At 30.2% G+C, this 13960-nt stretch overlaps 1 protein-coding gene across 3 annotated transcripts; it reads right to left on the reverse strand.

The window, feature by feature from the left end:
• Positions 1 to 2899: 2899 nt before the first annotated feature.
• Positions 2900 to 6849, reverse strand: LOC18586630 (type-1 restriction enzyme mjaxp r protein (DUF668)). 3 transcript variants are annotated; one of them, XR_001929921.2, is made up of 3 exons: positions 6669 to 6849; positions 4076 to 6081; positions 2900 to 3133 (listed from the first exon to the last, which is right to left on the reverse strand). XR_001929921.2 is itself a non-coding variant. In XM_018129476.2 (2 exons), the coding sequence occupies exon 2, from the start codon at positions 6061 to 6063 to the stop codon at positions 4258 to 4260; it is 1806 nt and encodes a 601-aa protein (XP_017984965.2). In that variant the 5' UTR covers positions 6064 to 6081; positions 6669 to 6849; the 3' UTR covers positions 3854 to 4257. The 3 variants fall into 3 exon arrangements, 1 of the variants encoding a protein (XP_017984965.2); XR_001929920.2 differs by lacking the exon at positions 2900 to 3133 and adding an exon at positions 3854 to 3885; XM_018129476.2 differs by lacking the exon at positions 2900 to 3133 and having other exon boundaries at positions 3854 to 6081.
• Between the last annotated feature and the right edge of the window lie 7111 nt (positions 6850 to 13960).

Below are 13960 nucleotides of genomic sequence, written 5' to 3' on the forward strand. Positions count from 1 at the left end.
AAATTTGTAGAGAGATTGGTTTTTCATTTTTGGAGAGGTTTTTGACCCACATTGGTAGGTTTATTTAATAACATTCGGTAGACGTTATTAGCTTCCATAGAATCCACTCCTTTGTTCGTATTGAGCTTTAAATTTTGTATTAACGGTGTAACTTACACTAAATTATGAGTATTATAATTGAATATTATTATTATTATGGATATGTTGCACATGAAGAGTGTGCGATGGAACATTAATGTTGGACGTGTGATATTGACAATGAAAAGTATGAAATGTTATTTCATGATATGTTGTTATTTATATATTGTTATCCAAATAAGCCCCCGAACTATAGCAAGAAAGTCAATTTAACCTCTATCCTTTTATTGTGTTTAAATAAGTCCTTGATCTTTTATTTTTGATCAAATAAAACCCTTTTACTAATTGTTGACTAACTTTTGTTTGTCAATGATATAGTTAGCAATTTTTTATACCACGTTATCTACTATGTGGTATGTTGAAGTATCATCTTAATGACGTCAATGTCACATTGTAGATGACATGGCATCAAAAATCATTGACTCGAAATTGGGTTTTTTCTTTCCAAATGTCCAAAAATTATTGGTTAAGGATTTAAAACAAAAAAAAAAAACCTAATTGTTTCAAATTGATTACCATTGTTTCTAAATGTACTACCATCTTCTTAATTAAAGTCATCCTTCCTAATGAAAAAAAAACCTAATCCAACTTTTCCAGTTTGATTGAAGACATTGTTGTTTAATTGAAAGTTAGTGTAGAGAAATCCGAGAATATCTAGAAATTATTTTGAGAAAAGGAAAAGTAAAGGTAGGACACACAACGCTTATAATATTAAAACTAGCAAAAACACACAATGTTGTTCCACAATAAAAGAAAGTCATATCCTTATCTTCTCTTCCTTAGAATTTGTAAAGAAAATCTGATGCTCTTTTCTTCCTTAGAATCTATAAAAGAAAGTCAAATCCTTCTATTCTCTTCTCTTCCCTAAAATCTGTAAGGAAAATCCAATGCTTTTCTTTTCTCTTAAATTTGTGAGAAAAATCTAATGGTGTTGAATATTATTTTCTAACAATAATAGATTCTCTCTCCACATCTTTCACAATTTTTGAAAATTCAAGACTACCCAAAATACAATTTTTAGAAAAGGAATAAGAATTTGCAGACAGAGAGAGGGCATTCTAACTATAAGGTACGTTAGATTTAGGGAATGTTGAAGAAAATGGGTTTTTTTGTTAATAAGGATGGCTTAAATTAAAAAGATGATAATCAGTTAAAAAGGACGATAATCCATTTAAAACAATTAGATTTTTTTTAATTTTTTATTTCAAGTCCCTAACTAATAATTTTTGGACATTCGGATGGATAAAAAGGAAAAAACTAAATTCCTAGTCAACATTTTTTTATGCCACATTATCTACCATGTGGCATTAAGTCGTCAAGATGACACGTCAACATGTCACGTGGAAGATGATGTGTCATTGATTAACTTTTGTTAGTCAGTGGTTAATGTGAGGGACTTATTTAACCTAAAATAAAAATTTAGGAGCTTATTTAAACTTAATAAAACGATAGAGGCTAAATTGAATTTCTTAATATAGTTTAGAGACTTATTTGTTTTTTTAGCCTATATATTTGTATATGTGAAAAAGGTGAAATAGGTCACCTCTTTAAAATGATGATGCTATGTCCGTTTATTTGTAAGGCTTGCTTGAATCTAGTTGGATCCGTCTATTGGACTCTTGTGTTGGTAATGTCTCTGAAATCAAGATGTGGCACACAACCAATCGAATACGGATAAATTCAACCTAAATTTTTTAAAATCATTGAACCGAGGAAAATTATAGTGTTCATTGTCACTCTTGAGTGTTGTGCAATAGTCACTTTTAATTCAGTTTTATTTTTATTTTCGTTGAATTATCTTATTTTTTATCTCTTGAAATGATTATTTTAAGTGAAATTATCATTTTCAGGGGATAAATCTTAAATTTTTCTTCAAATCTAAGTTATCAATTATCTTCGATCTCAAGCATTTGTTCCAACTTCCCTCGGCTATATACACTCCTCCCTATTTCATTTTTTGCCTCATCTCAAAATTCAAAAAATTCTCTTTTCTCGCTATTCTAACGCTTTCCAGTGCTCTCTGGTCCCAAACAATAGAAATTCCCAAGAAAAGCAATTTGGTGATTTAGATGGAACCAAGGAGTCCAGAGGAGCCCAAAAGCCCAAGAAACCCTAAAAGGCCCAAGGAAACCAATCAATGAAGACAAATCCAAGTCAAACCTCTGGTTCAAACAGTGCAGTCTTATGCCTACGCCACTTTGATCTCTGAAGTCTAAACCTAGATCCCAAAAGGTTCACCCTAATAAGACCCAAACCCTTTATATGCATGACAAAACATGAGCAGAACCTAACCACATGAATCTTTCTCATGTGGACATAATAGATATAATAGATTACCATGTCAAAGTATGTCATGTAGAAGCATGATGATTTCAGAATTTCATAAACTATAGTACCATGTCGAAGTATGTCATATAGAAGCATGATGATTTCAGAATTTCATAAACTATGTCATATAGAAAATTGATGTTAAGGCCATTATGGTCATACCATGTTAAATTAATGCATATAGTTTAAGAAAATCCTAATGTTATGCCATATGGTTTAAGGAAATCTTATGTTCTGTAATGTAATTTAGGAATTCCTATGCCATTTTTGTCTTTAAGAATGATTTGCTGTGCCCTGTAGCACTAAAGTCATTTTCATAATTAGAGATGATACCCATGTCACTTACACCTATCATATTAATCGTGAATATTATCTTCGCAATATATATTTACATTAAACTGCACAAGAAATAAAAGAAACTGACAGAATAAGATTAGAGGTAACTATAGATGCGTGTTGGTTGATATCAAATACAGAATGTGGAAGAGCAAGAACCTATGACAGTGAAATTTATAAATCCACACAAGGAAGGTTATTGCCGCAAAACACTTGCTAAGTGTGCTATAATTCTAGTACCAGAACAAAATATGTACTCTAAACTCTAGTGAGCATTGATTGATGAAGGTTGCTCCTGATTCTTTCCAAGAACGTGCTATATGGCCTGAATCTGAAAGTGAAGTGACAAAAAAATAATGACATTGGGTACAAGCTATACTGATAAAGATTTCATGTCTAACATTCAGACTATGCAGCCCTATACTTTTTCAATCCCTTTAGCATTTCTCTCTACAAAACCCTGAAAGAAAACAAAAAAAGAAAAGGCAGTTGATGTTTATGTTAAGTGCATCAATTGCCTCTGCTCCAATGAAGACAAATTATAAGGGAGGAGAAATAAAGGCACTAGGTAAAGCTCATGGCGACTTGAGAGGATGATTAACATCAACCAGAGCTCTCAAGTCTCAATCTTCTCTAGGTACATCTCTTCCTGAAGCAATCCAATCATGATACTCAGGAATCTGAAATCAGATGCTTACCAGCTACCATGTGCACCAGTTTCAGTATTCATTCATGGCAATTTGTAAATGACTGCAAGATTTCCCCAATCTCTTAGTAAATTAGGCTTCCAGACTAATCCTGCTAAAAACTCTTCACCAGACATTACATTCAGCAAACCATACCTTGTGACATCATTCAACAAAACAATTCAAGCAACCTCATTGCAATTTCATAGCTGGCAGTAATATGGTAGCCTGACCATAAGAAAGGAATCAACCTCGGATTCTGGCCATGCAACCTGATTTACATCTGCTTCAGCTATCAAGGGGAGCAAATCTCAATATTGTCACATCAAACATTGGCTGCCAGATAAAAGCACACCCAACCGAGAGGCATCCGCAACATATAAATCTATGAATAAACCTATATGGTAAATATACAATTAATTTAACAGGGTAGCTCTAAATAATATACACATTTCATGGATGACTACTTAACTAGGAAAGGGTATTACGAGGAAGATAATAAAGAAACAATCTTCAAAACTAGGAAAAGATCACCAGCACTTCCCCCAAAAAATATAAAATAAATGATTTTAAAGCTCAAACTATACCTCTGACTCACAAAGAATGCTTAATGATGTATTTCATAGTAGGTTGGATTGTTCTTTCTTCTTCAATGAACGCTGGAAAATAGAACGGATAAGCCTCCATTGCTGGCCAGAAATGGAATCTTGCCAACATTCAACCTGATGCGATGTATCCGTGGAGATACTGCAACTGCAGTCAAATAACTTCATTTCTCTAGATCCAAAGATTCATCAAAGATGCTACTGCTCGCACATTCCTGCAGAGCCTTTGCATTGAGTTCTCTACCGAGTCTCCAGACATAATTCAGACCAACAAGAATCTCAGTGATAGCTGCTTCTGTCTTTTCTCGATTTGCAAAGTAGAGAGTTTGCACCAGAAGCACATTAGTCCTCGAAAGAAAGTTCTGCTGTTCGAAACTCCGCTCAGATTGCCATCTTATCATATTATGAGCTAGCGGTGCCAACCACTCTAATATGGCAGACATTGCCTCAGTCCACTCTCCTGCAAGTTCTGTATCATAAACTGATGAAGCTAAGCTCTTTGTATATGGTTTTAGCCTTACCCTCAATGCAGCTCTTACACTTGCAGGTAACATGTTGTAAAGATCATCTCTAGCATCATGACCAATCAAGTGAGGAGATACTGCTAACTTCTCGATAACAATGATAACATTTGCATAGTGCAGTGCTAAAGCAGAAGCACCAAGAGTTTCAGGCGGAGCATCCAACAACCTGCATTGGGATCTGAACACTGGTGAACTAGTTTGAACAGCATTTCCTTCAGGAAGGTTAAGATTTCCATCTTTAGCTCCATTAAGAATTCCTGAATGAATACCATTTGAACTTATATAACAATTTCTGATGGTACCACTATCTGCAGCTATCATGCATCCTTTAAAAGGTCCCACTTGAGTCAATCTGTTGCTTTTCAAGTGAGATTTCTTTCCGCTAACAGCAGCTGGGTGTTTGTTAGTCTGCCAAATCTTCTTGCTGATTTTATCCATTGCGAAAATTGGTCCTGACTTTGCTGTTGGCCTCCCAAGTGGACCTGAATGGAAGTTAAAATTTCCATTCTTTCCACTAATAGAGCCTGAGTTTGTGGTTGAGCCACCAAGAGGCCCAGAATGGAAATAATTAGTTTTACTTGGTTTTGGAATTGGGCCTGATTTAGTGCTAAACATTCCAAAAGGGCCTGAAGAAAATCGGGTAAGGCTAGTATTCTCAGTTGGATGAACTGAAGATTGCATTAAGGCAGAAACTGATTGGCTGCGATACATAAAATCTGAATTCGCCACCCTTGAATCTCCATCATCCACATTTTGTTCAATTCCAAAGACATGTTTGATTCTACCAAATATTGTGAATATCGATCTTGCCAAAAGGCGAATTGTATAATCATATGTCCTATTCCAAAGAGATATCTCCCGCAGACTCTTCAGTTCATGCTGCTTCCGCATAACCTTCTTCTGAAATTCAAGCAAATTCTCTGGCTCCATATCACCACTTTTCATTCTCCTTAGAGTTTGCTCAAGATCTGAGAGCATTTCCATCTCTTGATACAAAGATGCATTCACCACAATGAAACGCTCCATCTTCTTCACTTTCTTGTCCATCTTCTTTGACGAAAATCCCCAACCATAAGGGTCAGCACCAATCTGGACCAACTCAGCAAAGACAAGTTCAAAACTCTTCAAACCCAGATCACCACATTTCTTCGCAAGCCTAGCCACGGACTTTGCAACATGTGTAATATTTTCAATCATTTCTGCACATATCAAGCGACCTATGTAATCTTCATCTTCCGATACTAGCTTCTTAATCCCCTCGGAACTCGTGATCTCCTCTCTCAACCTAATAACCTGCTTATCACTCAGACACTGCCATAGCTGCACAAGCTTAGACATCAAGCTCGCAACTTCAAATGCTAATACTCCAATTTCAACCTTCTCTGAGCCTCCTTCATGCCTCCGTGGAATTTTCCAAAGACTACGAAACCAAGACTCTGCTACCATATTTTTATCCCAAAATTTCTATGTAAAACAAAAAATTGAACAACAGAATTATCAAAAACAGCCCAAGAAGTTAGCAAATCATAGATTTTGTACTTTAAATTCTAAATCCAACTAAAGATCAACTAATCAAATTATATCATCAACATGAAAATTAAAATAACAAAAATAATTTATTAAAATAATTTAATCACTAGATATTAATTTACAAAGTAACAATTTTCGATCAAAATTGAATTTCCTCTAAACTGTCATCTCTTTTTCTTGGGATCATAACTCAATAGAACTACCCAATTACCATTTACAGGAAAACTCAACTAAAATAAAAGGTGAAATTTCACAAAGGGCTTATCATGATTAATCATTAAACAGACAAAAAAAAGTTATAAAATTCAAAAGCAAGCATGCTAAATGTAGAAAAAAATTATATAAAAAGATACAATCCAAAGACTAAAAACCAAGAAAAAGAATACCCACAGATTTCAACCACCCAAACACAGAAACCCGAAATTCCAAACAAAATAAAACCCAAAACCCAGAAAGAAAAACCAACAACATACAAAGAAAAGTGAAGTAAAAAATTTTAAAAAGAATAAAAACAAACTTACTGATCACATGAAGTGGAAAAAGTACACAGTTTCCGAAGGTAAGAAAAAAGAAAGAAAGGAAAGGCAATTGAGAAGAGAAAGAGGTGAGAGGAAGTAGCTGGGAAGATGCAGTGAAGACTAGAAGAGCCACATGGGGGCCCTATTGTATGCTTTGCTTCGATTAGTTTGTTTAAAAAAAAAAACCCATATTAAGAAGAGACCCAAAAACAAACCGAGTGAATATTAAAGTTTATAATCTTTCCCTTTTCATATGTAATTGTTTTAATAGTCCCTCTACTTTCTCATATTTCTTCCGACAACCCCACGATTTACACGTTTTCTTACTTTCACACCCTCGTTTAAATGGATTTTTATTAAAATTTAAGATTTTTAAAAATAAATATAAATATCACAAATATCACATCAATAAAAAATAAAATAAATATTTAAAATTTAATCAGATATTTAACGAATTCAAATAATTAACTTGTATTGCTATATTTTTAGAGTTTAATTTTTCATAATATTTTACGAGTCTATTCACATTTTAATAAAATTTAATTATCTTCTTAATTAAACGAATTCGGAATAAAGTATTAAAAAAAACGGATATGATATTCGTTTACATCTGTAAAGAAAAGGTAAGGGTGGCATCCTGTATTGTGATTAATTAAAGAGAAATGATGATAGAAATGCATGCATGGAATGAAGGTTGATGGATAGGCATCTTAAAAAGGATATGAACAATTAGTCAACAAAGTGAAAGTAATGTTGGAAATGATTAAGCAAAGTTCATGTTGTGCTTTGCTTCCTTTCAACTCCAAAAGATTAACTCTAAAAAGCATAATATATTTTTCAAAAAGTTACGACTGCAATTTGTTAGTAAAGGAATTAAAAGTGTCATCCAAAAGATTTTGACTTCACAACTAAGTCTACTCTTTTCTTGTATAGGACTTTGCCCACTTAGTTCTTTCTCTTGTAAAACTTCTTTATGTTGTCTTCAACGATTTGGTTGTGTTTTGGGTGAAAATTACACTTTACTTTATTTCCATTTTTATGTAAGAGTTGAAAAAATTATCAAAGAAAAGTTCAAATTTAGAATTTATGATTTAAAAAGTCTCATATTATTTCTTCTTTTTTATCTAATTAAATTAAGATTAAAGACATTAAGCACCATATAAGTCAAGTAAAAGAAAGTGATCAAAAGTTTTATTTGATATTTGAATTTTTGGTAGAAAATATGTGATTCTATCAAATTTAATGTCCCTTTTGTATGAAGAAACTTATTTATTTTGCTTGAGTAATTAAATTGGCTAAAAGAAACTTGAGTTTAAAACTTGTTTGTCGTAGTTTGAGGGTGAAGATAGGTTAACGAAATCAATGATTAATGTAATTTATTACGTCATTTCATTTTTAAATATATATTATAATTTTTAATTTCTGTACCTAATTGCAAAGAATGGAAATATTTGTTTTTGGTAAAAGGTTCAAAAATCAAAACCCTAAGATTTGAAAGATTAAAATAATAGAATAAGAATAAAATCCAAGGTCATAGATGCAAAAATCCCCGAAAAGGAGAGACCCGTTGCAATCATTAATGGCCAGCACGCGGAAACGTGTCGTTTTACGGATTTAACCCCATTCATACGAACTGGAAAGAAAGAAATATTAGTCAAAGGCAATCAAATTTAAGTGTATAAAAAAATAGTTATTTTTTTAATTTAGACCATAATCTCAACACTTTACAATTAATTATTCTGTCTCTATCTCTTTTGTTTTTCAATTCTTTCAAATTCACCCCCCGGAAGCCGCAAACCGGGCCGGATATCTTTCCATACGGACAAGAGAAAAGCCGCCAAATTGATCCGATCGAGGATCCGGGAATCACGCAGATGACGAGGAGAGGAGAGGAGAGGAGTCTTTGTCTTTCAATAATGAATCACACGTAAATCGATGTGTTTATTTGGGGGTTTAGGACAAAGATTAATTAGGGAATGCTTAAATGGAGTTTTGATTCCTTAATGACTAATTAATTCAGCTGATTTTTTTTGGAGGTTTTGCTCACTATTTACCTTTAACTGTTTTTTAAAAAAATTTTAATATATATAAAAAATTTAAATAAATCCAATCAAATTTTTACATTATTATTTTAATTCAAATAGGCTTCTATAACAAAACCTTGATTAATTTACATTAATTAAAATATATTTTATCATTTTATACTTTCGTAACGTTGACGTAAAAAACGAAAAATATCATATAATTATATCATCATATAATATCAATTTGTCACGTCATCATTTTTATAATATGTCAATATTTTACATTAACGTCACGTAATATAAAATAATAAGTGATATTTTAAATAATAATAATTAATTAGTTATTAATTATAAAACTTTAGGTTAATTTCAAATAAAAGTATCAAAATTTAATTTAACATAATAAAAAAATAACACTTATTTAAAATTTTTAAAAATATTATGATTTATATATATATATATATATATATTAAATATAACGGTTGATAAACTACATGACAAATTTGAATACATTGAATGAATAAATTATTGTTGTAGGTTTGTTGGATGATTGTTCTATTTGGAGTTTGAGGACATAGTTAGGTAATTTGTCGCATTTTACGTCGGTATTAGACATGGAAATTACAAAAAAGTCATCACATGTGCCATTCTTGTTTTATCATCATTTGGCCTTAGTTCATGTGAGGGGCTTTCAAGGATTTGAATTTGACATAGACATGAACGATTTTATATTTACTGAAAATTAATGGTTTTCTTATTAATTCAAAAAAATATTCAGATTAATATAATTGTGATATGATAAAATAATAAAATAATTCACTTAATTTTATTATCCTTAGAAATAAATTTATCAAAGATAAGCTATTTTTTTTTTCTCTTTGGAAGACTGATGACCTATTGAAGTCAATACTTGCATCTTTGTCAATTGGAATTTTGGAATAAAAGACTAGTGAATTACATCCGCACATCCACGTATACATTAAAGTTTATGATAGTAGGATTACTTAAAACAAATGTCAATAGACTTAAACATAATATCTAAAAAAATTTTTACATTATTTATGAAAAAAATAAATAAATTCTTATTATTTTATTATGTTCAATTAAATTATTATATTTTTGTTTTAGACTAAAGAAACTGTTATATCTAAAGGTTGATTAATGATGTAATTTGTTAAAATATCACTTATTATTCTATGTTACATGACGCTAATGTGTTAAGGTAGAAAGAGAGAGGTCATGGCTGCCATCCTTAGTTTTTTATTTTTGTTATTATCTTATAAATAAAATTTAAGATATATATATTTGCCAACCTTAATTAAATCAAACTAACTTCTTTTGGAATAGTGATAAATTTCTTAGCAAAACCATTACTTTGTTTAAGTTTGATTCCTAAGTTCGTATTCTAGAATTTTTATTCTTTTTTGCTTGCTAGACTTTTTTTTGTTGTTTTTTCTCAACTTTAAATTCTAGATTTTTTTTTTCTGACTAGACTTTTTTCATTTTTTTTACTTTTTTTTCTTTTATAAATCTTTTGGAGGCTTATCATTGATCAAATCAAATAATTTTTTTTCTTCAAGCCAAAAAATTATGCATTGGAGAATTTGACCCTTTCTTTTATTTTTTTAAACAATCAAATAATTATCATTCATCAAATTAGAAAAACCATTTCTTCTATTCTTTTTTTGTGTATCAATTAAACAATTTTTTTCTCTCCAAATCAAATAACTATTAATATATATTGGAGGATTTTTAGAATGTATTTTCTTGATATCTAGATTGACCTGAGTTTGAACACTTAGTATAACTTTATTAGAATATTTTGAATTATTTTATATCATCTGGTCTTATCATTTAACAACTTATAATGCCTAATGTGAAAATCTAATTTTGATTTTTTTCTGCTTTATATCTATTTATATCGGTGAATCTAAAAACTTATATTTAAATTATTAACAAAATTTTATATTTTAATTTAATTTTATTGCAAAAGTGATTAATTTTTATTCTAAATCGAATTATTGATGTGATCAATGACCTTGTATGATTATCCTTTAACCACTCCTTATGCAAAATCCTACATTCACCACTAGCTCTCTTTTTGCATATGCTCATTGTGAGCCATTATAAATAAAATAAAAGTATGAAGAGAAAGCCTTAACCTTGACCATAAGTTCTTTGATTTTTCACTACGAGTAATGGCTACTCCAAAAACACAAACAAGTATGCAATAATATTTAAATAATTTGGCGTTTTAATCTTCATATATGAATCCAAGATTTAACTTACATAATAATATGCCTTGTCTGTGCTATAGTGTTTGAGTCAAAAGTGGACCTTACGATCCACAAAGACTCATTTAAACGAGCCCAAGGATAAGAGAAAATGGAAGTCCAAAAAATGATTTCAAGAAAGGTTTCTGCAGTGGTGAGTTTGTGGATGTGGTTTTCTAGTTGGGAGTCTCTTTTGTTGAATTGGGATAAGTTTTCTAGTTCTTCGCGCCAAGCAGAGAAATATTTGAATGAAGAGGATGACTCGTGAGTAGCTCAGCTGCCTCTTCCCAGCTGTTATTACTTTTCCTTTGTTTTTTATATTTTATTTTTAGTCTATTTGGCTTGGCCACATGTTAAAAATGTACTAAAAACGCGCAATGGGTGACACAGTGGGGATCCTAGAGAGGTCTGATTTTGACCCCGTTTTTCATAGTTTCTGTTCTGGTTAGGATTGAACTTACCTAGATAAAATACATAATTATTATATAATATATATAGCAATAAAATCATAAAGTAATAGATAATTTAATTAATTAACTTTTCTCATGAATTCTTTATAGCATAGACTTTCGAGTCAAGAGTCCAGTTATCTTTACATCACCATTGAAATTAAATCCATAATTCATAGTTGGAATATACAGTGGATGACTTCTTGTTTAATGAGAATTAGGAAAGATAAGGAGGGACTTTCTGCCATATAAAAGATGTTAGGAGTCAAGGCTGAAATCATTAATCATGTCTCCCATGACAAAAGAATTCGAAGCCAGTTGGGATAATTAGGGACGGCGGGAGCCACCCTTCAATTTTTTATTTTTTTATTACTTATATATAAAATTGAAGATATATTTTTTTGTCATCCCTAATTGCATCAATAATTTTTTTTGGAATAATGGTAAACTTTTTAACAAAACCATTAATTGGTTTAAATTCGATTCCTCTTGAGCTCAAAGTCTAGAAATTTTTTTCCTTTTTTCTCTTCTTTTTGTTGGCTAGACCTTTTTTTTGCTTTTTTTTTTCTTTCATAAATCTTTTGAAAACTTCTCATTAATCAAATCAATCAAGTATTTTCATTTTTTTTCAACAAACCAAATAACTATTAATTTGTATAGGAGGATTTGGCCCTTTGCTTTTATTCTTTTTTTATTTTTGTAAATCAAACAATTATCATTCATTAAATTAGAAAAATTATTTCTCCTATTCTATTTTTTGGTGAATCAATCAAACAATAATTTTTTCTCTCAAAACCACATAACTATTAATATGTATTGGAAGATTTGGCTTTAACATGTATTTTTCTGGATAATTAGATTGAGCTAAGTCTAAACACTTGGTGTAATTTTACTAGAATTTTTTGCATTATTATATATAATCTAGTATGGTTCTATGTAAAAAATAATTCGCTTAATAGTTTACAATGCCCAATGTAAAAATCTAATATTTTTTTTTGTTTTATATCTATTTGCATTGGGGAATCTGAAAACTTATATTTAAATTGTGAATGAAATTTTATGTTATAATTTAATTTTCTTTTAAAAGTGATTAATTTTTACTTCAAATCAAATCGTTGATTCGATACATGATCTTGTATAATTAGTTACTCCTCATGTAAAAAATTGGATCCGCCACTGAATGTGACATAGTGACATAATGATTTAATATGATAACATTGTCACATTTCATTTTTTACTTTTATGTGAATACCACGTCCACACAAAATGATAAGTGACATTTTGATTAAGTATAGGTAGTCAACGGTTAATCAAAAAGACCTATTTGATTCAAAATAAAAAAATAAATACTTAATTGAAAGTAAAAGATAAATTAAGAATTATTTAAATTTTCTTAAATAATTCATAAAGTTTTAAAAGTATAATGGTATAAATTTATTATTTATAACTTTCATGTTATTTAGACTATTTGATTGTTAAAACAAAAAAACATGGCTCTAATTTATAATAGTAAAATTATATAAAGAAATTGTTTAACTTGGTGTTATCTTAATTTTGTAATTATTTGTTTAATTGTTTAATATAAAACGATTTTACACCTTTTGTTTTCATTTGATTGCTTTGTAAGAAAGAAATGCAATCTTCTTCTTTTTTCTTAAATAGTCTCTTTTACAATTTTAATTCATTTTCTAAAAAAAACAATTAAAATTTACTGGATAATTTTTTTACTTTGTCTTTTTTCATTTCAAAATTTAGCCCTTTACATGAATTATAACACCCATTTAGTTTAAATGAAGTTCTAATTATGCAATTTTTTTGTTACTCCCTCTGTCTTGAATCCATTATCTTTATTATACTTTTACGAAGTTTAAAAAAAATTTGTGACTTTAATATATTTTATATTTAAATTTTAAAAATTTTAATAAAATTTTTTCTAACTCTACTATTTAAAAAGGGGAAAAAACTCAGGTGTTAAATTTTTTTTATAAAATTGTGTTGGCTCTATTAGGTTTTGATGATAATAAAACATTCTCATTCATTTGTGTCTAATAATTCTACTTGAGTGTACATGACAAGAATTGTATGCCAATGATAAATAAATAATTCCATGGGACATATAAAAAAGTATATGAATAAGAAGCCACAACTAATCAACAAAACAAAAACTCCTTAGTTGAATAATGAAGGGTTAGTCAGCTAAAATTCAAATCAGAAGTTGGCGGGCTCAAGAGTTTTGAGAGACAGAGAAAACTTAGTTGACCAAGAAGTAAGTTAGTCGACTAAGAGCCTACTGCCAAAAATCTGGACTTCAAGACAGAAACAACTTAATCGACTAAAAAGAAAGTTAGTCGACTAAGTGCTTACTGTCAGAAACTGAGATCAGAAGACAGAAACAACTTAGTCGACTAAGAGAGCAGTTAGTCAACTAAGATGATTCTGCCAAAAAATTTGAATTGAGCACTAGAAGACAGATTAACGGTCAAAACTGCCAAAAAACTGTTTCCAATGGTCAAACACTACCTAACACCTATCAGAGTTGATTTTTCAAG

The sequence above is a fragment of the Theobroma cacao genome, chromosome 10 (genome assembly GCF_053813885.1).
Source record: "Theobroma cacao isolate CCN51 chromosome 10, ASM5381388v1, whole genome shotgun sequence".
Taxonomy (NCBI): domain Eukaryota; kingdom Viridiplantae; phylum Streptophyta; class Magnoliopsida; order Malvales; family Malvaceae; genus Theobroma; species Theobroma cacao.